Source organism: Neovison vison, chromosome 2, assembly GCF_020171115.1.
Source record: "Neovison vison isolate M4711 chromosome 2, ASM_NN_V1, whole genome shotgun sequence".
NCBI lineage: Eukaryota > Metazoa > Chordata > Mammalia > Carnivora > Mustelidae > Neogale > Neogale vison.
Genome location: NC_058092.1, coordinates 202809498 through 202836550, shown reverse-complemented (window position 1 = coordinate 202836550; position 27053 = coordinate 202809498). Strand labels below are relative to the sequence as shown.

The 27053-nt window shown below is 41.2% G+C and overlaps 1 protein-coding gene and 1 long non-coding RNA gene across 2 annotated transcripts; both read right to left on the bottom strand.

Moving 5' to 3' along the window:
- Positions 1 to 2109: 2109 nt before the first annotated feature.
- On the bottom strand, positions 2110 to 5830 carry ZNF239 (zinc finger protein 239). The gene is made up of 2 exons (XM_044236833.1): positions 5822 to 5830; positions 2110 to 3830 (listed from the first exon to the last, which is right to left on the bottom strand). Exons 1-2 carry the CDS (start codon positions 5828 to 5830, stop codon positions 2457 to 2459), a joined length of 1383 nt encoding a protein of 460 aa, XP_044092768.1. The 3' UTR covers positions 2110 to 2456.
- A 1959-nt stretch (positions 5831 to 7789) lies between these two features.
- Positions 7790 to 20800, bottom strand: LOC122900906. Its single transcript, XR_006383328.1, has 4 exons — positions 20724 to 20800; positions 19842 to 19882; positions 19027 to 19083; positions 7790 to 8378 (listed from the first exon to the last, which is right to left on the bottom strand). It is a non-coding gene; the product is annotated as an uncharacterized LOC122900906 (long non-coding RNA).
- Between the last annotated feature and the right edge of the window lie 6253 nt (positions 20801 to 27053).

The following is a 27053-nucleotide window of genomic DNA, read 5'->3' as shown; positions in this document are numbered from 1 at the left end:
TATTAGACAGAACTACAAAAACTAAGATAAATTATTGACCAACTAAAATAACGTTATGTGTTTATCACATTATTAGGCTCTGAAATGATCTGAGAAATGAAACTTCCTCCCACGTAACTGGGGATCTTTGATCTTAAAGTGGATTAGTGCTGCAGACATACCCCCCCCCACCTTTTTTTTTTAAGATTTTATTTATTTATCTGACAGAAATCACAAGTAGGCGGAGAGGCAGGCAGAGAGAGAGAGGAGAAAGCAGGCTCCCTGCTGGGCAGAGAGCCCAATGCGGGGCTCGATCCCCCAGGACCCTGGGATCATGACCTGAGTGGAAGGCAGAGGCTTTAACCCACTGAGCCACCCAGGCGCCCGACATAACCCTTTTAAACATTCAATGTACTTTTAACTGGATTCTACCAATCTGCCTCTGTTTGTTCTTTGAAAGCAGTCAAGAAGTTGACTGTTTTGATAACAGTTTGTGGGGTTTACAGGTATCAAGATACAGCTTAAAGGCAGTTTGTGGTTATGTGTAAGAATTTGAAACAGAATGGTCAATATAAGTTTTCCAAAAGGTTAAATAAATAATCTCTATCTCTGTCCTGCTCTCAATCTCTATCCCTCTTTCCGTCTTACTCTTCCCACTCTCCTGGGTCTGAAAGACTCTCCATCTTGATTCAGGGGTTCTTACCTTATCAAATTACTGCTCTTTATATTTTCTTCTTTTTAAAGATTTTTAATTCATTTATTTGATCCATGAAGGTAGGAGGAATTGAGAGGCATTACTCTAGAGATGCTGAAACAGAGTAACATCATTTGTGATACTGCCTTAAGGTATCCAATCAACTGAAGGCTATTATGGAATGCTAAAGGGTGGATGCTCAGTCACTGCCCTAATCTTTCCGTATAGAATGCTTGCCCAGGGATGGAGTCAAGTATTCTGGAATGCTCTCTTAAAGAAAGGCATATGTCTTAATCTCTCTCCTTTATGTCTTAATAGAAATTAGCTGTTCCCCCAAAGTTAATGTATACTTCCCTGTTATCTATGTCCAGTTAATGGCCTCAGGTTAAATTGGTCAAGATGTATCAGTTACAACCCCACCTTCCCAAGCCAATAAATAAGGCATCCATATTTTCCCTACCATTTTTAAAAATATATGGATACTTGTTATTGGTGAAAAACTGGAATATTGAACACTGGGTAGCCTCCTAAGAAATGCACAGGAATCATTAACCATCAGTTAGAAAATGAGGGCTGCTATCACCTCCTCATTGTGTCGTAAATTCCAATTTAGTTACGTACATAATCACTTTTCTACTCTCAACTACTGCTTGAGCTTCTAGTATTACTTCTAGGGGATGAATGTCTAACGTAGTAAGGTGTCCCAGTTTCACAGCCCAAGTGAATTATATGTGATACAGTGCATACTTTAAGCCTGATCATCCCAAACATATTCTCCGAAAGTTTTAAGATGTTTTTATATAGCTATTTTTATATAAAGTACTTTCAGCCAAATACAAAAATAATCTTATAAATAAGTTATATGTCTATAGTGAGGCCTGAAGAGGCTGGGAGTGCTGTGAAAACAAGCAGGATTTGGGGGTACACCAAATGTTAAAACAAGAGATAAGGCCAAGGAGAAAAATAATAGAAACTTTCTCCCTGACTTGTTTTATATAGTATAAAATGATTTAGAAAATAAAGGAAATGAGGTACTGAGGAATTAAATGCATTTAAATATATTTCAACTTCATTTGCTGTTTCAACATGGTGTATGTACCCTACTTGGCTTTAGCTTGGCAGCAGGGGGTCATCTGAAGTGGTGAAATCTGGAAAAACTCCAATAGACCAGCGGCACCCAGGAAAAAGAACCACTTATGTTCCTGAGCAGCTGCCTCGAGGGGAGAAGGGTAGGGGATTCAACATCCTATAGTGTTCTATAGTTCTTCTCCACCTTCTTGTGTAGCCACAGACTGTTGTGTATTTTAAAATAAACACAACAAATTTCATGCCCTTAATATCTCCAACCACTCCTTCACCCTAAAATTAGCATGTGCAGTCATAGTTTAGTGAGGCTAATCAGGGCTGGAAGGAAATGAAAAACACAAGGCACAAGATTTGAAGAGAAACCCGAGTTTCAATTTCTCAGATAATATGAACAAAGGGAAACATGTCCTACTTACACAAATAAAAAGTTCTTCCACTTAAAAATCTGGGTAGGACATGTGGTTCTGACAACGCTGGTTGAACTGCAAAGTACAGACATTTCATTGTACCCACATGAGGAACTGGAACAGTCAGTTCATTGTATAGTATACCAAAGAGCTTGGTACTTAAATACTTTAAATAAATGATTTTCAGTGAGGGAACAGAAATGAGTAACTTTTACTATCTCTCTCCAGAGAATATAAAAGAATGATGTTAAAAATATTTAAGTCTTTACTTTATGAGCATACTGAAGATCTTATTTAATGGGATCTTTCCTATGAACCCGCTGGTGGATGTGGAGGTTGGAGCTCTGGCTGAAGCCTTTCCCACACTTGCTGCACTCATAGGGCTTCTCTCCAGTATGCACTCTCTGATGGATGAGGAGTTTTGAACTCTGGCTAAATCCCTTCCCACATTTGCCACAGTGATAGGGCTTCTCTCCAGTGTGGACTCTGAGATGGATGCGGAGATCAGAGCTCTGGCTGAAGCCCTTCCCACACTCATAGCACTGGAAAGGCTTCTCGCCTGTGTGTATGCAGCGGTGAATGTGAAGGTTTGAACTCTGACTGAAGCCCTTCCCGCACTCCCCACACTTGTAGGGCCTCTCCCCAGTGTGGACTCGCTGGTGGATGTGCAGGTTGGAGCGCTGACTGAAACTCATACCACACTCCCCGCACTCATAGGGCTTCTCTCCAGTGTGCACTCGCTGGTGGATATGCAGTTTGGAGCTCTGACTAAAGCCCTTGCCACACTTGTCACATTTATAAGGCTTCTCGCCCGTATGGACTGCATGATGAATGAGCAGACTCGAACTTCTTGTGAAGCCTTTCCCACACTTGTCACACTTATAGGGTTTCTCATCTGTGTGGACTGCTTGATGGATGAGGAGACTGGAGCTCCTCGTGAAGCCCTTCCCACACAGCTCACATTTGTAGGGCTTTTCCTCTGTGTGGTGTCTTTGATGAAGCAGTAGTTCTGAGTGCTCACTGAAGTCCTTACCACACTGACTACACCTGTGTAATTTCTCTGCAGGGTGGATTTTCTCACACGGATGACCATCTGAGCTGTTGTTATGTCTCTTCTCAATGTTGTAATGGTTACAGTGTTTCTCCTCTGTATGAGCTCTCTGATGACTACGACTGACCACTCGTGATTTCCAACCACAAACATCTTTGCAGTTACAGTCAGAGAGATCCAAAGACTCTTTCAATTGGCCATTCTGGCAATTTGCCTCACCAGTGACCAATGGCGAGACCAGTTCTGTTACATCAGACATAAGTTTAATTTGAAGGTTCTCTGAACAATGATCCATGGGAGGACTTTCTCCCCGCAAGACTTTTCTCTCAGTGCTTTCTTCAGTTATAAATAGACTTTTTCTTTTCTGAAGATCCTGGGGCTCATTTTTACAGAACGTCACTGAGGAGTCCTGTGTGGTCATTTGGCTTGGGACTTTCAAAGACAAAAATTCTTCATTCGCCATGTTTTTGTAATCATTACTTTGAAGAGTTACCACACTGCTCTTGTTTCTGGAAATATAGAAGATGCCCGTCCCTACTTCTGATAAGGGGAAAAAATCTAGTTCAGGATTCCTGCATACTTCTCCTGGAAGATTCGCAATATAATCCCAACTCTGTTATTGTACTGACCATATCTTCTAAAATTAGCCAGCAGAAAAGCCCCTATATAATAGATCCCTAAGTCCTTTCTCTTGAAGACTCTCCATAGAATTTTCATTGAGTCTCCTAGGGAACAAAGAGAATTCAGTGATAAGAACACACAAAGAGTAGATTTCAAGATTTTATTTCTTTTTAAAGATTTTCTTTATTTGTCAGAGAGAGAGAAAGAGAGAGAGAGCGCACGCAAGCGTAAGCACAAGCAGGGGGAGGGGCAGAGGCAGTGAGAGAAGCAGGCTCCCCACTAAGCAGGGAGTCTGATGCCGGCTGAACTCAATCCCAGGACTCTCGGATCACGACCTGAACTGAAGGCAGATGCTTAACTGACTTAACTGACACCATCAAGGTGTCCCAGATGAGAACTGGATTACCTATTGCCTGAAGAGTTAATAACTGTTAAATGTTCAGTCTTGTCCTTATAGTCATGTCCTTTGGGTTAATGTCTGAAAGAGAAAACTTAGCTGTACAAGACATCTTAGCTTGTACAAGAAACCTTGTTTTGCCTTTTAAGCATAGTCAATAAAAGTGTGTTCCCCTACCCTGCAGAGGCTATGAATTCCACATCCTTGTCACAAATAACATTTCATTTCACTTCACTATACTTTAATTAAATTTGTATTTAATTAGTAACCCACTTTAATAGGTGCTGGGTATACAAGGAAGAAAAAAGAAATTCTTTTGCTATTCAAGCTAGAGCCTACTGGGAAGAAAATAAAAATCAACAGTAGTAACACTCTAAGTGCAAAAACAGATGCATGCACAACCAGTCATGGGAGCACAGAGTATAGACTCGACCTGAATCTTGGGGAAGATTTCTGGGAGCAAATATAAGGGAGAGAAAAAAAAAAAGTGAAAATGTAGAGAAAATCTGACATGCCCAGGAAAACTGTATGTAACTTCTTATGGAGGCTATAAAACAGGTGACAGTGGTAAAGAACGTGCCCTGGAAAAGAAGACTGGAGCCAGAACAAAGGGCTTTGTGTGTACTACTAAGGATTTAGGGCTACAACTCTCAGGGATTTAAAATTTAAGGACTTCAGTGGGGAGTGAAATGCCTGACTTTGTGATTATAAACACCATCAGAAAGAAGCAAGACTTTAGGTAGTGAAACAACTGCTGCAGGAAATCAGAAGCAAAATGATAAGGATGGTTACGGAGAGAAAGGGAGAGATTCATTCTAAATCATGCAATGACTAAACTTGGAAGGAGGCGCCAGGCAAGATCCTCAAGCTCTTTGCTTGATTGACAGTATGAGGGTATAAATGGTAAGACAGGCTGGAGCTGGGAAGAGGGAACCAATAAACACAAACTCTGACTTGTTTAATTTGTGGTGCTGGTAGAACATTCTTGAACTGTTCAGTAACATGGGTCTAGAACTCAGAGAGAGAGAGAGCTGGGCTAGGAATGCAGATTTTAGACTTACTAGTATGTATGTCAAATAAAATAATGTCAAAATAATTAGAGTGAATATCTTAATATGACACTGAGATGACAAAAAATAAGTCCACAATAGTCTTGGAAAAAAAGAAAGTTTGCAATCAGCAGAATAAAAATGTTGAGGAACTCCGAGATGATGAAGAGGAGGTGGATGACAAATGATGGAGTAACTAGAAAAAAATCCAAATGCTCAGCTCAAATCACATACAGAAGGCTTCCAAAAGACTAAGAGATCTTCTCAACAAAGCCTAGAAATGCAAATTCCAAACTCAGAACCAACAACTATAAAAAGAGGTTGATCTTGGAAACAGGTTTATTAATTCACATTAGGCTTTTCTTTCTCTTTCCTTCCCTCCCTCCCTTTCCTTTCTTTCTTTTCTGTTCACTCACTCATTCATTCATTCTATTCAAGTATCTCTTGAATACCCACACCCAATATGGGACTTAAACTCATGATCCCAAGGTCAGGAGTCACATGCTCCTCCAAATGAGCCACCCAGGTGCCCCTCACGTTAGGCATTTCTAAGGGCTTGACTAGTTGTTGCCATTAGTAGTACCACTTCCCTAAATACCTTCCCTGCCAAAAATGAAATACTGGATGGCTCAGGGTAGTGGCCCACACAAAGCCTCAAGAAAGAATAAACAGCCAGCCAAAGAAAGACTTCTAATGGTATTATTTGGGCTGGAGAGAGTAGCAGAAGTTGAGGTAATACTGAACCTACACAATAACAGGGTTGATTAAAGTACAAAAAGAAGCAAGTAACTCCACATTTGCCCAGAATAAAAGCTCAAGGTAAACCCTGAAATGGGATTTCTGACAAGGGAGATACCTCAGAGCTAGAGCTTGAGAAGCGTAGGATGTCCCAGGTAACTCACTGGACTGAAAAGGCAACATCAAATAGATGTTTGTAGAATCACCCTCCGTGTGGATTCTTATAGTCACCTCAAGCCCAATCAGCAGATGCCTCCTCTGTAAAGACAGCACGAACGCACCAGAGAGGGTCAAGCATCAGCTGAGGAGGTATAGTCCAGTACCATACCGTGAATGTAAGACTTTTTTTTTTCAAAAGATTTTATTTAGGGGCACCTGGGTGGCTCAGTGAGTTAAAGCCTCTGCCTTCGGCTCAGGTCATGATCCTGGGGTCCTGGGATGGAGCCCCACATCGGGTCTTCTGCTCAGCAAGGAGCCTGCTTCCTCCTCTCTCTCTCTCTCTCTGCCTCTCTGCTTACTTGTGATCTCTGTCATATAAATAAATAAAATCTTTAACAACAACAAAAAAAGATTTTATTTATTTATTTGAGAGAGAGAGAAAGAGAGGAAAAACACAAGTAGGGAGGAGGGGCGGAGGGAGAAGCAGGCTCCCCACGGAGCGGGAAGCCCAAAGCAGAGCCTTGATCTCAGGACCCTGGGACCATGACCTCAGCCAAAAGCAGACACTGAACCAACTGAGCCACCCAGGTGCCCCGGAACATAAGACTCTTGAAAAGAAATATGAGATCAACATAATAAAAACAATATAAGCAGACCAAAAAAAAGTAAAAAACAAACATAAATGAAGATTGGCTTCAAGAAATAATGAACAGAGGAAACAGAATTTAAACGGTACATAATTAAAATCCCAAAGAAATCTGAGAGGATATCACATTTAGAAAAACAATATAATCTAATAAAATATAAACACATTGCTATAAAAAATAATCAGAATTCTTTTAAATTAACCCAAGGATTGAAAAAGCAACAACTGTAATAACTAAGATCTACCGGGCCCATGTGAAGCACTCAGGCTCTAGCTGCATTATCACGCAAGAGAACTCATAGGACCTCCATTCTACCCATGAGGAAACCCAAGGTTGAAGAAGTTAAGTAACTTGTGTCATAACTACTGTCAGGGAGACTGCTCTTAAGGTCTGCAATCTAGATGGGTCGAGTAGCAAAATTAACACATGGTTAATAAGTTTTAAGACTGAGAGATCCTCCTAGAATGTGGAGTAAAAGGACAGAAAGATGGAAAGATAAAAGTAAAAGCCCATATTGTAGGAGTTCCATGAATACAGTGAAGACAAAATGAGGGAAAAAAATGACCAAAGCACTAATAGATAAAAATCTCGTAGAATCCACAATTCATGGCTAACTGAATGCTTTTAGTTATGTGGGAAACCTCTGGATTTCAAGGAAAGAAACAAATCCCAGAAAATGCTAAAAGCATCCAGACAGAAAAGGCTTGTGTGCAAATAAATGAGAATTATGTTGACACTGAACTAACAACTAGCAATGCTGGATACCTAAGGATAACTGAGCAGTATCTTCCAATTACAGAGAAAAAGTAATTGTGAAAAAAATGATACATGATACAGAAATAGCAGTGAGCAAAGAAGTCAATAAAACAATGAAGTTCAATTAGTTGTTGCTATACAAAACAATAATTAACCAAATTAATCCAAATGTTATACAATAGTCTGGGATGAAATCACCCCAAAGTTAAAAAGCAAACATTAGCTTTAGGAAAGAAAAAAATAAAAAAGGAACTATAATCAATAGTGCAGTACTTGACCCTGCAAGGAACAAGAGTTATGAGGTCAAAGCAATGTAAGCATTAATCACTGATGTGACCCTGACATAAAATCTTGGGAGGGTGCTGCCTGCCTGTGCTCTCTCTCTCTCTGACAAATAAATAAAATATTGAAAAAAAAAAAATCTTGGGAGGATGGGCATGTTGGGGAAATAATGTAAAGGAGCTAAATCCTCATGTGTGATGTAAGAAAGTCAATACAGAATACAAAATATTGATAAACTAAAAAACAGCAGTATATTATAATAAACTCTAACTATACTGAGATACCATTTTCCACCTGTTACCCAAAACCTGAAGACACAATGCTTGTTAGTGTAAATTTGTATCACCCCAAAGAAGGACAATTTTGACAATTATCTATCAAAATCATAAATGTATGCACTCAGCATTCCAGCTTGGGGGTTTTATTCTTCAGATTTCCAGGCAAACTTGTGAAATGATACCTGCGCAAGATTTACTCACTGCAGATGGCTTGTGATAGCAAATGACCATAACCTGGAAGAGAGGAGTTAGGGACATGAAGGAAGGCTTACACTGTGCACCTTTTTATTTTTGCAGTATAACTTTAATAGTTTAAAAACATTTAGTACATTTGGGAATGTTCAAAATTTTCATTGTACATTTTTTCCAGCTTTATTTAGGTGTAGCTGACAAGTAACACTGTGTGCTTTATACTTTTTTTTTTTTTTAAAACCATATGAATGTATTTGTTCCTTTAACAACAAAAAAAAAAAAGTAATGGGACACCTGGGTGGCTCAGTTGGTTAAGCATTTGACTTCAGCTTAGGTCATGATCTCAGGGTCCTGGGGTCTGGGCTCTGTGCTCATCGGGGAGCCTGCCTCTCCCTCTGGGCCCCCTGCTCCCACTTGTGTTCTCTCCTCCCCTCTAGCTCTCAAATAAAATCTTAAAAAAAAATTAGTAACTGCATATTTTCAAGAATTATAGAATCTTTTTTTTTTTATTTTTTTATTTTTATTTTTTTTATTTGACAGAGAGAGATCACAGTAGACCGAGAGGCAGAGAGAGAGAGAGGGAAACAGGCTCTCTGCTGGAGAGCCCGATGCGGGACTCGATCCCAGGACCCTGAGATCATGACCTGAGCTGAAGGCAGCGGCTTAACCCACTGAGCCACCCAGGCGCCCTATTTTCAAGAATTAAAACCAAGTGACTATGAGAAGCCACCCTATGGCATAAGGAGCAGCAGAACAGGGAGAATGGCTTTTATAATAAGACTTTTGATAGAATTTGCTTTACCTAGGTGAATGTATTATTTGTTCACAAATTTTAAAAGTAATGACAAAAGAAAAAGGAAAAAGAAAAATAGTGCAGTTTGGAACAGTTAAGTCACGTGCTGGGCCAAAGTTATTAAATGGTCAAAGGACACTGCCTCAACGTTCTTGCTGTACAATACCTGGGAATGACTGCAGAACTGGAAGGTCTATGAAAATCAGTGGGGGAGATATTGTATTAATGGTAGGTTCTATAAATAGTTATGAAACCTTGTGATATTAGTTTTTAAAAATATTTAAAATATTATGAAGAATGAATATTTAATATTAGAAGAAAATGCTGATGTAATGAGAAAAGGGATCCTTTTACAGGGAGTATTTATGTCATAACAGAGATCTCTCAGACATACTGCATAAGATTGTCAGTTGAAAAATACATGTAGGGGGCGCCTGGGTGGCTCAGTTGGTTAAGCGACTGCCTTGGGCTTGGGTCATGATCCTCGATTCCTGGGATTGAGTCCCACATCAGACTCCCTGCTCGGCAGGGAGTCTGCTTCTCCCGCTGATCTCTCTCCTCTCATGCTCGCTCTCTCTCTCTCAAATAAATAAATAAAATCATTAAAAAATATTTTTTTTAAAAAAGAAAAATATATGTAGTATAATCTTATAAAATTTTAACACATATATTTGTAATATACACACCTATGTATGGAGTACATAAAAAAAGGATACACTATCATTAGTGATATCATTTCATAATAATTGTATTGATTCTTTGAGATTTTTATATCTTACTTGCATTAAAAATGTTGGGACAACCACTCAATTTTTTATCAATTAAAAATGAAAACGTAGCACCAAGATTGAAACTAGAAACACATATCCTACTTCGTTTTTCCTCCATTGCAAAACCACTTTCTACACAGCAGTCCCACTGATACTGGATAAACTGGATCATACCACTATGTTGTCCACTGGCTTCCCACTGAACTTAGCATGAATCCACACTTTTTACCTGTGCCTTCAATGCCACAAATGAGCCAGGCCCTGTCCACCATATCTTCCCCACTCTGCTCTTCTCAGGTGCTCCCTGAATTCTTGCCACACTCCTTCCAGGTCTTGGGTTTTCCCTTGTACTATTCTCTCTGCTTGGAATATCCTTACCCTAACCAGTCACCTGTGTCATGCCTATGAAGCCATTAGATCTCAGTTGAAATGTCATGTCAGAGGCTTTCCCTGAAACTTTAAACAATCACTCTTGTCTTGTCCCATGCCTTCATTCTCTCAGGGCACACTATTCTATCCTTCACAGGACTTAGCAATTTATAATAATATATTGTGTTTACTTAATATTTCTTCTTTGCTAAACCCACAGTGGTCAAATTTTAAATCTTGACTATTATTACCCAGCACAGGAAGTATTAAAAACACTGCTTTCCCTCCAGAAACTTGGCTAGAAACAAGGAAAATAAATCAGACTTGTAGATCCAATGGTTAATATAAAAGCATACAAAAAATATCCAATCAGGTCAGATGAGACTGTGAGATATAAATCGAAAGCTCTGAGAAGGGAGTCAAATGGAAGCAGTAGTCAAAGGTTTCACACTAGACTTTGAATAACATCTTAAAGGACCAAATTAATCAGGAAGCAGAGCATGATAATCATCAAAGTTTCTAGAGAAATCCAGGTAGGGAGTTTTGAGGTTCTAAACCAGGGTAATTCCAGGTTTTTATGTGAAGAGTGACATGATAAATTATATGTTAAGGGAGATAAGCCTACTTGCAACATCCAACTTGAGCCTGAAGAATGATGTCAACAATCTGTCTCATTGTTACCACTTTTAGCATTAAGTGGACCTTTGTAGAGGGCAATCTGTGAGACCTGAATGTTAATAAATTTAAAAGAACTTCAAGTAAAAAAAGAATTGATGAGAGAATTACAGATGCTGGGGATGGTGAGGGATAAACTTTATGGCTTATTTCTAATCTAGGCGGCTGGTAGAATGTTAATACTAAAAAAGTGGGAATATGAGAAGTTAAAAGAGGAAAATAACTTAGAAAATTCTCAATACACTGAATGTGAAGTGACACTGCATATTCAAGTGTAGATAGCCCATAGCCAACAAAGTACATGGGAAGAGAGTTTCATATGAGGATAGGAAATAGAAGACATTAAGAATCATTGAGGCCATTTTTGCGTGTGCTAGCTCTTTGAGGAAGGCAGACAAGTGTACAGACAGATACAGTATACATTCTCAATAGGGGCAATATTGACACCAAGGGGGTGATAACAACAACAACAACAAAAAAGGTTAAGAAACACTGATAAATGGTGATCTAGAGGCAAAGGACCTTTAAGATTTCCAAAGCTGGGGCGCCTGGGTGGCTCAGTGGGTTGGGCCGCTGCCTTCGGCTCAGGTCATGATCTCGGGGTCCTGGGATCGAGTCCCACATCGGGCTCTCTGCTCGACGGGGAGCCTACTTCCTCCTCTCTCTCTTTCTGCCTGCCTCTCTGCCTACTTGTGATCTCTCTCTGTCAAATAAATAAATAAAATCTTAAAAAAAAAAAAAAAAGATTTCCAAAGCTGGAGGGAAGACAGAGAAGCCAGTGAACATGCAGAGAAAAGTAACAGGAGAAAGGCCAGAGGAAACAAGAAAACAATGACTTCATACATATCAAAAAATTTGAAGGTTATGGTGAACACTATCAAAGCCATCAGAAGAACTGGTAAATCTCAAAAAAACAAAAAAAAAATTAAAAAAGGAAAAGCTCTGAAAGGGACAAAAGTTTAATAGTGACTTCCAGGTAAGCAATTCTGGTACAAAGATAGAGCACAGACGTTAGGTTTACATAAAGGAAATAGAAACATGGGACTCTGACTACTTACAGAGACCAATTCATTCTGTGGTGCTTGCCTTACTTCCCAGGTGTAGCTGAAAATAATGGTTTGAGAACCACGGTTATGAAGACAAAAGCAGGAAAAAGCCCTGAAAGCCACCATCTGTCCATGTGGACAAAGGTAGGAAAAAGCCCTGAAAGCTACCATTACAGGCTACTTCTTTTCAGTGGTTTTTGTACAATGTCCATTTTTACTACAAAAATGGCAATTTCACATGGTTTAATCTAGTATGTATATATGTATCTTACAGTCTAAATGTTTTTGAGAAAAACTGTGTCAGTTATACCCATATCATTCTCTATGGTATGAGATTTTGTCCCATCACATGTTTTGTTTGATATTCAGAAGGGGAGATGGATGAACCTCTGAATGGGAAGAAAAGAAACAATGGAAATTAGATACCGTAGGGTGGGGATATTTAATGAAAATAAAGTCCAAGCCAAGATGGTACAAGGCCAATGTGGGGAAAGTGTGGGAAAAGATAAGAGTACCAATAAGAAAGTGTAAATAGGAAAGGACAACAACTGTCTGAAAAGGAAGAGGGGAAATAAGTGAATAGACAAAGGTATGTCAGTATGTGGAAAGTATCTTTTGGAGGTCCTGGCTTTCTTCACAGACCAGAGAACTTCAAAGAGAACTCAGAATATTTCAAAAGGACTCCTCTTCTATGTATTAGTCTGGGCTTGTAATCTGCCACAGTGCCTAGCTGATTTCTTTGGAGTTCATTCTCCCTTATATAATGATCTTCACCCTGCTCTGAGAGATTACATCTGGGAAACAGAGGGATCAGATAACTATGTAGAAAGCAAAATCATTCCCAAGAGATGGTTTTATAAAGGACATGGTTTCTAAGACAACTCAGTAAAGCTACATTCTCTGATTTTTAACAAGACAAATTCTTTGGCTGCTTACGATAATCAGAAACATACTTTGTGCCAAAAGGAAACTTTGATTCCTAAACCACAATCCCTGGGGTCCCAACACTATTTAAAATTGAAGAAACAAAGAGTCCAGTGGGCAGGTGTCCAGGCTCTTGTTCTTACCTACAGAGACTGTAGGTAACTGGCTGTGGTTCTCCAGCATCACAGCTCGATGCAGCTTCCTCTGAGTGGGGTCCTGGCAGCCCCACTCTGCCTCAGTGAAGCCCCCAGAGACATCCTTAGATGTCAGTTGAGGAGGAATGTGCTTAATGTTTTAGGAACTAGATGTTACTAGTTCCTAAAACATTAAGCACATTCCTCCTCAACTGACAACTGTTTGCACAAATGCCCTGGAATAAAGGTGGGGCTGGTAACACTGGACAGGGTGAGAAGGGGACAGAAGAAGAGTATAGTTCAGGGAGCTGAGTCATCTAAGTCAAGTTTTGTTAGATCAGCTTTCCTTTCTCAACTACTTTGCTACTTCTATCCAAATCCTTCCCCTCCTGCCCACAACTCACTCAAGCTCAAGCTGTCCAGTTACTGAATCTTTTCTTGTCACTGTCATCTCATGGTCATTGCTGAGTTGTCCTTTCCACCCCAGTCCTACCATTCTGACAACCTCAACACTCAAAAGAGAACAATTTGCTGAATGCTCTAACCTTACATTTCTTAATTTCTTCATAGTGCTAGTCATCCCTGTCTCATTTCTTTACACTCAAAAACCATGACCAGGGCCATTTCACTGTGTAGACCACTCTGCTTTTGAATACTAATCTCTTAATAACCTACTCCCTAAAAACATCTTCCTGACCTTTTTGTTCTTCCTCTTCAATCACACCTGGTTTATCAAGATCACCACCCTGAACTCTTCTGCTTTTTTTCTTCCCAGCCAAAGTATACTTTTGATCTTAAGTCTTTCTCTGGTCCTATCAAACATATGTTCTTTCTTGTTCTAAACTAAGTACTTGAACATTTCTGGAAAAAAGAAAATAGCACACATACACAAACCGTAAGATACTCTTCTTAGGTATTCCCAAATATTTACTTCCAGCCATGTTTCTCCTCACCTCCAGGCTCCATATCTTTACCCAACATCTGCACTTGAATGTCTAGGAGGCACTTAAAATTTAATAGGCCCCCATGGAACTCTTGCTCCCAACAATCTCCATCAATATCTGCTTTTCCCTAGGGGTCCCCACTTTAGTAAATGATCACACAATGCACCCAATTGCTGAAGCCAGTCTCAGAAGTCATTTTGAGTCTCTCCTCTCTCCCTCACATTTTATTATCACCAAGTCCTACCTCTAAGATGTATCAGAATCTACCCACTTCTTTCCACCTTGCACAGGTATGGTTATAAGCCCCAGCCATCATGAAGTTCCAACTGTACCAACCTCCCAATTTGTCTCTCTGCTTCCACACTTGCTCCTCAACAGAATGAGTTTTCTACATAGTAGCCAGGGTAATCTTTTAAAACATATACCACCTCAGGGATGAAACCCTCCAAAGGCTTTGCAATGGACGTCAAGTAAAATCCAAACCCTTCATCTTGGCCTACAGGGTTTTACAGACTGGGGTCCTGTCATTTCTCCAATCTCAATCTGAATCACTCCTTCCTATCTGTCACACTCAGCCCCAGTGACCTTGCAGATCCTTGACAACATCAAACCCATCTCAACTTAGGGCCTTTGCACTGGCTGTCCCCTCTGCCCAGAATGTTCTTTTCCCACATCTTCACACACCTGGTTCCTTACCATTCAGGTCTCAACCAAACTGCCAGCTCCTTAGAGAAGCATTTCCTTGACTGTCTAATCCACAGTGGAACCCAGAAACCATCACCTCTTGTTTTAATTTCTTTGTACTAATATCTTATCCCATTTTCTTATTTACTCATTTGGTTTTTAACTATCTCTCCCCACTAAGATATATATTCCTTAAGAACAGAGAGAGGTTTGATCCTTATATCTTCAAGGCCTCAAGCAATGCCTGGCATCTGATCGGAATCCAGACGTTTAGTTAACTTCACAGTAACACTGGTTCCTTCCAGCGTTCTCTTGATGGAGCAACACTTCTCAAACTACCTCTGGTGAAGGACCAGTTTATTTTGAAAAGTTTCTAACGTGTCACACTTTTATCAGATATTTTTGCAAAATACAATAAAAAAGAGTTACTAGAAATAAAAATCCAGATGTATAAAATATCAATGCCGTTTAAAAAATATTAGATTCAACAGACAGAACATTTTTAAACACTTTCAGTTTCTCTCCTTATCTGTTTGCAGACTGGTAACAAGCAGTCTGTGGGCTGGCACCAGCCTTCGGGCCACACCCTGAAAAGCAGAATGACAGAATGTGACTGAGAACTGAGTGAAGCCAAAGAAGCAGCTCAACTTGGGCCAGGGAAGTACCGGATAACCTTCAAACTCTGACACCTCAGGCCTGAGGGGCACCACCCACACACTTCTCAGGAAACTGAAGAAAACCAGGCTGCTTGCAGGAGTGACCGGACTACCCTACTTATCACCAGCGGAAAAGGTAATGATAAGGGAAGCTGGCAGTTTCCTCCCAAGCTCTCCTCTCAAGGTCCTGGGTCTCCACTGTGTCTAAGGAGAAAGAGATGAGACTGGGCTCAAGAAGCCTGCAAGACCAGTGGCACCCGGATGTTGTTGGCTAAGCATCCAATTCTTGATTTCGGTTCAGGTCATGCTCTCAGTGTCCTGGGATTGAGCCCCGTGTTGGGGGGTCCACACTCAATGGGGAGTCTGCTGGACGACTGCCCTCTTCCTCCGCCCCTACTCCCATATGTGCTCTCTCTCTTCCCTTCTCTAAAATAAATAAATGAATATTAAAAAGAAAATAAAAGAAAAAAGCCTGCAAGTGCCTGTGCAAAGATGGGACAGAGAAGGTGTAGAAGTGGAGGTTGCTGCCTCAGGGAGCCATACAGACACCCATTAAGACCACAGCACCTAGGGAACATGGAGCTGTAGAATTAGCCCCTCTCCGACTTTCTTCTCAACCTCAGAGAACAAGGCTGCTTTCTGTCCAAGGTTAACCTGTCCCGATGCATGCTCCAATCCATTTCTTCCTTCTGAATCTAAGTCCATCAGTTACCTTTTTTCCTTTCATTTGTTATCCATTTTTCCACTCAGTCATCTGGATAGTCTAAGACTCCTACCAACCTCAATAATATTCAAACCACTTCAGATCTTGTCAACTCATCTCCCAAATTTCTCTCCAAAGTGTTACCTCTTCTTTATTTTCACTGCCACTGTCCTAGGTAAGGCCCTCATCTTACCTAGATCACAATAACTCCTTACCAAGTCTTTTAAAATACAAGTTTTGTCATCTTTCAATCCACAGGCTGAAAGAATCATTAATTTTTTAAGATCTCACAGACAAAGTGGTGGGGAGAATTCCATGCCAGGAATGGAAAGGGTAAAAATATATATATGTATATGTCTATATAATATATGAATACAAATAAATATAAATATATTTATATTTATATTTTCTTTTTGAAAGGATATATTGATGGACTATTAACTCTGCAGAAGATTGAAGGTTCTTGGATAAGAAATGGTAGGACAGGGGGTGCCTGGGTGGCTCAGTGGGTTAAGCCTCTGCCTTCGGTTCAGGTCATGATCTCAGGGTCCTAGGATGGAGACCTGCATGGGGCTATCTGCTCAGCGGGGAGCCTCTTTTCCGCCCCACCACCACCTGCCTCTCTGCCTACTTTTGCTCTCTCTCTGTTAAATAAATAAATAAAATCTTTAAGGAAAAAAAAAAAAAGAGGGGTGCCTGGGTGGCTCCAGGCCACCCAGAGGGAGCCTGCTTCCTTCTCTCTCCCTGCCTGCCTGCCTCTCTGCCTACTTGTGATCTCGGTCTGTCAAATAAATAAAATCTTAAAAAAAAAAAAAGGAAATGGTAGGACAGTGGGCCAAATGAAAGGAATCAGCATGACAAGGGAAAAGGGAAAGAAAATAGTGGTCTGCTAAAGACAAGCTGGGAATGAAGTAATCTGAATAATTAAGAGGGCCTCCCTGCCCCCCACCCTGGCCCCACTATCAGTGGAGCTAATAATTTACACCCAAGATAGACTCAGTATCCTGAAGGCCAACCAAAGGGGAAAGTCATGGGACTAGCTGTTTCCTTTCCTGTTCCCACCTAACAAATGTCAAACTCTTTAAAACTACATGTATCATGTGGCTTTCCCCTTCTTTTCCAGAGCTCATCTCCCTGGATCCAACAACTTACTTAAAGGTAGGAAATAGTAATGCTGAAGTCAGGAGATGGACAAGAGCTGTCATCACACTGGATTACCTGTAGTCAACCAAATGTCATGCTATAATCTGGAATAGCCCTTTACATGCTGCTTCTGCCTTGAGTTGTATTTCTCCCATCCATTTTGCAACTCCTAGTTTCAGGACAATCAACAACTACCTTTTTCAATCATGATCTCTTCCAAGATCTCATAGTATTTTTCACATCTCTCTACGAAGGATATAAAATCTGTCTTCCAAATTGGCTACAAGATTCTAAAGGATAATGGCCATGTTCTGCTAATCTTGAAATCCCCAGCAACTAGCTCAACTGACTAGGAATCTAAATGATATTTATAAATTCATATTCAACTTAAATGAATAATGAAAAGATACAAGTAAAACTGAACTTCAAAAATTCATCAAGGAAACTCATACTTTTACAGATGAGAAAACCAAGGTTCATGACAGTGAAGTGACCTACTCAAGGTCAGAAAAGGAGGGGTTAAATTGGGACTTGTCCCTTTCAGCAGAGTCAAGGACAATGTCTGGTACATAAGAGAACACTCAGTAAGTATTGGCGGAATGAAGTCCTTTCTTTAAATTCAAGTTATTGGAGCGCCCGGGTGGCTCAGTGGGTTAAAGCCTCTGCCTTTGGCTCAGGTCACGATCCCAGGGTCCTGGGACTGAGCCCTGTATGAGGCTCTCTGCTCAGGAGGGAGCCTGCTTCCACCTCTCTCTCTGCCTGCTTCTCTGCCTACTTGTGATCTCTGTCAAATAAATTAAAAAAAAAAAATTATGGTATATGTTATATGGTATGTTATTAACATATACCAGAATCCCAAAATTTCACTGTATTAGCAACTCCCAACTTCATGATAAATAATCTTCATTAAGGACCAGGTAGAGGAAAAGGAGGGAAAATATAGAGAGCACAGGGTCTTATTCACATTAATTTCCCTTGAAGTTCTCAACTCCCTTTCTAGGCATAGAGATGGCATTCTCAGGACCTTGAGGCAGCTTGCTGCCTTCTAAACTGATTTTTATAAGAGCTCATGTTCTCTTCCTATGTATGCAAGAACTGTATTTGCCAAGCAAAAAGATGGTCTTGCTGGTAGTGGTATTAAGAAACAATTATTTCAGGGGTGGGGAGGAAAAAAAAAAAAAAAAGAAAAGAAAAGAAACAATTATTTCTTCCTTAAAATCCAGCCTGATATTTCACTCAAGTAACTTCTGGTGTAATTGATTTGTTTAGTTATGGAGAGGGAAAAGCACTGAGATGGAAGACATGGGGTTTCCTTCTGACTCTGCTGCTCTGCAACAAAGGACACTGTGTTTCCCTTCAGCTTTCTCAGAATTAGAGCTCTTCTTGGTAAAATGCCAGCACCAAGGCAGAGAGGGGGCTGGCTGATCCCTTCCATTTCAAACATTCTGTGTCTGTCAATCTTGAGGTAACTTTCTAGGAATGGTTTTACAGAGACAAATGAGTAATCAGTTTCTTAAAAAGTGCTACTCGGGAGACGCCTGGGTGGCTCAGTTGGTTGAGCAGCTGCCTTCGGCTCAGGTCATGATCCCAGGGTCCTGGGATGGAGTCCCACATCGGGCTCCTTGCTCGGCAGGGAGCCTGCTTCTCCCTCTGCCTGCCTCTTTGTCTGCCTGTGCTCGCTCGCTTTCTCTCCCTCTGTCTCTGACAAATAAATAAATAAAATCTTTAAAAAAAAAAAAAGTGCTACTCGGTAATTTAACAATTTATTGTACCAATTAAACATGTAGATATTTTGGTAAAGGGAACAAAGCAATCAGAGCATAAAAGATGAATAACCCATCTTACGTACCTTAATGATGCTCACATCAAGTATGCAGAGAAATATCTCACAATAAATCCAACAAATCTTTGGATGTCCAAAGGCCAATGGGAGTAAAAAAAAAAAGTGAAATTCTTTTAGTAGGTTTGGGGTTGGAGGGAGTGCCTATGGCTTTTAATTCTTAAAAACACACACAAATAACTCTGATGAACATCCTGGTTAGAAGCATTTCTGGGACTGATTTGGTAACTACTGGGCTGGCATTTAACAAATTTTTTAATGTTTAGTAAATGGTTATTATTAATATGTGTATTTTATTTTTTTCATACATGGAATCTGCTTATGAAGAAAAGCACAATTTATAATTCTATTTGTTTTCCTGAGACCACTGAACACTGGCCAGAGCATGTGATAACTGATTAACTTTCAATTATAAGTGAAAAGTCTTGGCAGGAAAAGGGTGACTTTGAAAGAGGACCAGGCAAAGATGCTGTGTGGAGTTTTTCAATAGAATAGATGAGTGCTCTGGGGAGTGGGCCAAGTTCATGCAGGGAGGGTGGTTCAGTGAAAAATGATGTGTAATTTAAAGTAAGCAGCCACCTGTGCAGGCTCTGGCAACATCATTTGATAACTACATGTCCTCAGTATATTCATGTCCTAACACCCATTATTTATAAAGTCTATATCTCACACTGAAGTCTGACAATAAAAAGAATGTACAGAACAAACACAGGACCTGGCCCCAGATAGGCACTCAATTCTGATGTTCTTCCTTTGCTCCAAGCAAGAAAGATTATGTTCATTCTCGGAGACAAGGCATTTTCAGAGAAGAAACCCCAACTCACCTGGAACTTGGTCATTTCCTCCTTTCTGGAAGGACAGAGTCCTGGAAAGGTAGAGTTAGAGAAAGAGAGAAAGCCATGAAAATCAGGTCCACCTTGCAGGATACAGACTTGCCAGTCCAGAAAGACTGTAGGAAAAAAGCGCTCCTGCTACTAATCCCTTTTCAGTCAGCCCCTCACATGCCCTCCCCTGAGACGCCTCCCTCACCTCTCTCCACAACGCTTTGAATTAAACAAGTCAAGCCTCCCCAACGAAAGCCACGAGGGTGAATAAATTCCACCGCCCCCAGTCACACTAAGATGTGTCCATTTGGTCAGGGTTTCTGATTTCTGCCCTGAAGTTCGAGAAAGACCAGTAGGGGCTCTTGGCTTGGATGCTTTGCTTCAGAATGAATTTCGACTCCCTGAGGCGCTTTCCCCAACCTGTCTCATTTCTGGGGTGGTAGGACAGTGCTGTGGGGACAGAAACCTGGGTCCCTCAAAGAAGCCCCTCTCGGTCGCCTAACGTCCACCGAAAACCGTGGAATAAGGCCAGTCACCCGCACAGAAATGGCCGGTGCGGCCAACTACGGAGCCTCCAGGCCGGCCAAAGCCAAAGCTCAACCGGGCGAAAGACTGGCCCCTCGGAGCCGCACCCACTTCAGCGCTGGGGGCCTCAAACTCAGGTGATCACAGCCAGGTCTGACGGACAGAGCGGCGGTCGCGACGCCCGGACACACGTGCAACCCCGGGCCGCACCTCCTCCAGGTCGCGCGCCCTCCCACAGCAACCTAACTAGGCTTCCGGGTGTCAGCGGCCCTACGCCTCCCCCGAGGCACTCCCATATCCCAACCACCGGACGCCTTGCTGTCCGCGGCGCTGGCTGTCCTGTCCTGAGTGCCTCACCTCCCACGTGGAATCCGATACGTGGAAGAGCAGGGACTCCCACCACTGACCCGCGCCCGCGCTTAAGGGCTCGGAACTACAAGTCCCAGAAAGCTGGGGCATGACCACGCCCACTTCCGGCACTCGCTTCCGGCGAAGGTCCGAGCTTCGGAGGGCGGGTTCCCGTCCCTGGCGTATGCGTGTACTTTGCTGTTCTTTGAGGTTAGGGACTAATTTGTTCAAGTTACCTACCTTTTTTTTTTCTTTTTCTTTCTTTTGTTGTTACAAACTGAAGAATTATTTTAGGAACACCTATTAAAGGGTTTTTTTATTTTGCTGAAGGGCTTCTGGCATGAAAAAAAATGTAAATATCACCTGTAATTTTGTCTTTACCTTTAAAAATATTCTGAAACGAATATATGCTATTCGGCATTACCATCTTGATTCCAAAGTTCATGCATTTGGCAAACATGAGGGCCTACAATGTTCCAGGAACTTGAAAATCACTGCGGATATTAAGCTTTAGTGGGGCAAACAAGCAATATTTATTTATACATAAATGGTATAGTGTGTTATAAAGTGATAGTGTGTTACGGAAAAAATGGAGCTGAATTGGAGGGTTAAGGGGTGCAGTGTGTGTTGGAGTGGGTGTGTGGTGGGGTATGCTTTGCAGTTTTAAATGGGGGTTATTGGAGCAAAGATACTGACGTGAGGTGATCAGTCTTGTGGCATTCAGAACTCTTTCCTAAATGTACACACACAACTATGCACAGACATACTTTTTAAAAAGCATGGGATCATGCCATATGTATGGGCCTATGGTTTGCTTTTAAAAATTCGATAGTACTTAATACTGTGTATCATAAATTTATCAGTGAAACAAACCCTGCTCCCTTAAGACCCTTCTAATTGTTAAACAGGCTTCAAGGGGGAGAAGACCAAAATCCTCCCAGGCTGCACCTTCATTACCTTCACCCCTTGCTGAGGGGCACAGGGCCACTTCCAACTCTCCCAGGACATTCCCTTCAGATTTATTCTGGGAGTTAACTGTTGCCTGGACCTCTTCTCTGTATCTTCCCCCTTCCTTGGTGTATTAGCGTCCAATTGCTGCTGTAATAAATTACCGCAAACCTAGTGACAAACAACAAACATTTATTTTCCTACAGTTGTGGACTTCAGAAGTCTGAAATCAATTTTGCTGGGCTAAAGTCAAGGTATCAGGACAGCTGGTTCCTTCTGGAGGCTTAGAGGAGGATTTGATTGTCTTTTTCAAAGTACATTTGATAGCCTCTATTCCTTGGCTGTGGCTTCTATTTCCATCTTCAAAGTGCTTATCTCCAATCTCTGCTTCTGTCATCACATTACCTTCTCTTGCGCTGACTTTTCTTGTGTTCTTCTATGAACTCATGTGAGGCCTTATATCAGGCCCACCTGGATAATCTAGGATAACTTCCCTACATAATGATCTTAAATCACATTCACAAAGTCCCTTTTGCTGTATAAGGTAACATCCAGTTTCTTCGGATTAGGACAGGGACACATTTGGGTGACCTACCGTATTTGGAGAGGCTCCTCCTGAGTTGATTTCCTAACTTTTGTCTGGAGAACATAAAGTATCTCCCTAGGACCTTACTGTTCTCCTAAATATTCCCTGATCCATTGATTCTGTCACCCTTGCTGTGACACTCACTTTCTGATGTTCTCAGTTACCTCCTCAACCAATTTAGAGGCCATGGCTCATCACTATTGTTAGTCCTTTGCATGTCTTGTCAACTCTCTTGCCCATGTCTCCCTTGGTTATATCTCTGGATAAAACACCAAACCTGGTTGAATCCAATTTTCTGCCTGTTCTGTGCTTGCACTTGTGTAGTAGATGTGGCCTTAAAAAAACACAGGGCTGGGGCGCCTGGGTGGCTCAGTGGTTAAAGCCTCTGCCTTCAGCTCAGGTCATGATCTCAGGGTCCTGGGATCGAGCCTCACATCGGGCTCTCTGCTCAGCGGGGAGCCTGCTTCCCCCTCTTTCTCTGCCTGCCTCTCTGCCTACTTGTGATCTCTCTCTGTCTATCAAATAAATAAATAAAAATCTTTAAAAAAAAAAAAAACACAGGGCCAAGGTGACTAGTGTCGCTTTCAGTTTATGACCACTAAGGTCAAGTGGGCCCTTAATGCTGCCCAGCTATCCTACTACATTTGCTTAGTCCATTCATTCTCTTAACAATTTCATAGCTTCTCCTCACTCTTTAAGCCTCTGACAACTCCTCCCATTTCACTCACAGCTGATGACTTTGCTTTCTATGAGAAAAGAAAACTATACTGTCCTACAAATCCATCTGCCCACCTTTCTCCACTGGAATCTGTACACTGTACTTTCCATTCTGAATGAACAGCCTCAGTTCCTATTTAAGAAAACTCTCATTTGCACCCTGAATTGTATGGCATTCCTCCTCTCTCTTCTGTATTACCAGTTTTTCATTCCATACTGAATCAGCAACATGCAAATGAATATGCTGTAATATCTTCTATAAAATACTCCTTTATCCTTCATCCCATTTCTCTCAAGCTATTACCCCATTTCTCTGATCCTCTTTATTGCAAAACCCCTGGAAAATTGTCTTTAAGAGATGTTTCCTATTCTCATTCTATTGAATCCACTGCAATTAGTTATTACCCCCTAACAATCCAATGGAAACGTCACCATTAGATTTCAATATCCTATATTCAAAAATCTATATATCAGGGCACCTCAGTGGCTCGGAGGGTTAAGCCTCTGCCTTCAGCTCAGTTCATGGTCTCTGGGTCCTGGGATCGAGCCCCACATTGGGCTTTCTGTTCAGCAGGGAGCCTGCTTCCCCCTTTCTCTCTGCCTACTTGTGATCTCTGTGTGTTAAAGAAAGAAAAATTAAAAAAAAAATCTATACATCAAAGACTTTTAGGATAGGAGAAACTATCCTAATACAAATTACTATCAAACTTGGGTATTTTGACATACCTCTTACAGATAAAAAATGAAGTCAACAAAAATCTGCTTGGGATGTACAAGATCAGAAAAACACTGTTAAGCCTGATTTAGTAGGTAAATATAGAATAGTGGACCCCCGAAGCAGAAAATAACTTTTTTTTTTTTTAAAGATTTTGTTTATTTGACAGACAGAGATCACAAGTAGACAGAGAGGCAGGCAGAGAGAGAGAGGGAAGCAGGGCCCCCGCTGAGCAGAGAGCCCCATGTGGGACTCGATCCCAGGACCCCGGGATCATGACCTGAGCCGAAGGCAGCGGCTTAACCCACTGAGCCACCCAGGCGCCCCAGAAAATAACTTTTAAAAAATGTGAAAAACGGATGCCTGGGTGGTTCAGTGGGTTAAGCCTCTGCCTTTGGCTTGGGTCGTGATCTCGGGGTCCTGGGATTGAGCCCTGCATTAGGCTCTCTGCTTGGTGGGGAGCCTGCTTCCCCCCCCCCTCTGCCCGCCTCTCTGCCTACTTGTGATCTCTCTCTTTCTCTCAAATAAATAAATAAATAAAATTTTAAAGAAAACATGAAAAAGTCACAAAAATCCTATTAAAAATGGCAAAATATCAACAAATTACAAGGAGTTTATATTACATAGTCAACTTGCAGTTATGAAAATGGACTTTAGATGGATCCTCTCTATAGATGCTATGAATATGCTGTCTATAGATGCCATGAATCTTCTGCCCACAGGGTTTCTGACATCATCTGCCAGAGTGCTGAGCTTTTTTTCTGTCCATCTAAGAGCTCCAAATATTACTTCAACAGCAAAAGCTGACCACCAATCCTGTAAAGGTGGCAGCTATCTGAGAAAGGCCTGGGAGGCAATGCTCTTTGGAATATGTAAACCATATATTGTACTTTCATATAAAAACCAATTAGAGGGGTGCCTGGGTGGCTCAGTGGGTTGAGCCGCTGCCTTCGGCTCAGGTCATGATCTCAGGGTCCTGGGATCGAGTCCCACATTGGGCTCTCTGCTCAGCAGGGAGCCTGCTTCCCTCTCTCTCTCTGCCTGCCTCTCTGCCTACTTGTGATCTCTGTCTGTCATATAAATAAATAAAATCTTTAAAAAAAAAAACAAAAAAAAAACCAATCAGAGCATTAGAACATGTATCATTTATGGCTCTTCCCACTTTCCAAGAATCTAAGACTGTGTCACCTGGATTATTTTGACTTCTATAATGTGCAACCAAGAACCTTATCTTTCCAATACTATCACCATTTTATAGATGTAGAAAACTAAGACAAAATGGAATTTTCCTGAAGTCATTCAACTTGTTACTGCAAACCCTGCTAAACCAAGAGACTGCCTCTTGTCAGGGCAGTGCTTTTTTTTCCCCTTTAAAAATCTGTCCCTGGGGTGGGGGGGTGTGGATGGGACCATCTAAAAGTCCGGCTTAAAGTTCTAGGGAGGGAGATAGGGTCAGATGGTTAACAAAGAGATATAGGGACAGACCTGAGACTTACATCCTACTAATAGGGCAACAGCTCTTCTCAGACTCTGCTGTTTGGAACAGGAAAAGGCCCACTTGGAAGAACATGTTCTTGAGGTAGTGAGGAAGAAGAAAGACCAGAATGGCAGCCTGACCAGATACCAATGAAAATCCCAGTTCTATGTCTTTTAACAAATTAAGCAAATAATTAGCATATATATGCCAAATACCTTACCTTTATCTTATGTAATTTTTTCATACACTTTAGGGTGTTAGTAGGGTAGGTAGTGTGATGCCATTTTACAGCTTTTACATTTTAAAAGTTTCAAGAAACATATTCAGTGTCTCATAAAAAGTTTTCCAATTTCATAATAAAGGTAGAGTATGGATTCAAATCCAATTTTTAAAAAAAATATTCCAAAGCACATGTTCTCCACAGTTGACTCCCTTTATGGGGGTCCCGCGTTTCCATGTAATTTTCCCCTTCAAGACTTGTTTTTCTCAATTATGAAAGGGACCCAGTAACTACAGCCCTTTTCTTTTTTTTTTTAAAGATTTTATTTATTTATTTGACAGAGAGAGAGATCACAAGTAGGCAGAGAGGCAGGCAGAGAGAGAGGAGGAAGCAGGCTCTCCGCTGAGCAGAGAGCCCGATGTGGGGCTCGATCCCCTGACCCTGAGATCATGACCTGAGCCAAAGGCAGAGGCTCCAACCCACTGAGCCACCCAGGCGCCCCACCACAGCCTTTTTCAAGGAAACCCCCAAGAAGGCAGAGGGGATTAAACTGTTTCAGGAACTTTCCGGGGTTCTGTATGGTTGAAGATAATTATCACTGAAATGTGGTGCATTGTACTTAGAAAATATCAGGAGATGCGTGTAGGGATGAGTTGAGGGGCCTCAGAAGGGGTTGTTATGGGGAAAAAAATAATCATACCAAGTTCTGAACAGTTTAGAATCCCTGGAGAATGATCCCTAGAGAATTTCTTCCCAGGGTGGTGCTGGGACTTTAGGATTATACTGAATGGCATTCTGCTGACAGTGATCAACCTGCTTACAAACATATACCTTGTACTCATTCACACAAACTATAACATAAATACAGTCTGTACCCCTTCACAGCATGTTCCCATACAACCATATTCATACACAGCACGTGCTTACGTTCTCTCCCATTATTGTCTGTGCGAGAATACACTATTATTCCCAATTTTTTTCAGTTCATATATTTTTGAAACTTTTTATTTTGAAATAATTTTAGATTCACAGGAAGTCAGAAAAAATGTACAGGGAGGTCCCTGTGTCCTTCACCTAGTTTCTTCTAATGGCAGTATCTTACATAACTGAATTTCATAATTTTCAGGATATAGATCCTATACATGTTTTGTTAAATTTACACTTACGTATTTAATTTTTTCAGGAAAGATCATAAATGATATTGCATTTTTAATTCCAGTTTTCACACGTTTATTGTTTAGTATATAGAAAATTGATTAATATTTATGTTGCTTTTGGACCCAGTGACTTTTTTAAAAAAAGATTTTATTTATTTATTTGACACAGAGAGAGATCAGGTAGGCAGAGCAGCAGGCAGCGGCGGTGGGGGGGGGAAGCAGGCCCCTTGCTGAGCAGAGAGTCCAATGCGGGGCTTGATCCCAGGACCCCCGAAATCATGACCTGAGCTGAAGGCAGAGGCTTAACCTACTGAGCTGCCCAGGTGCCCCTGGAGCCAGTGATCTTACTGAGCTTAGTGGTTATCAGAGGGTTTTCTTTTCTTTCTTTTAAATTATATTTATTTTTTTGAGTGAGAGAGAGCATGAGAGGGGAGGTCAGAGGGAGAAGCAGACTCCCCATGGAGCTGGAAGTCCGATGTGGTACTCAATCCCAGGACTCCAGGATAATGACCTAAGCTG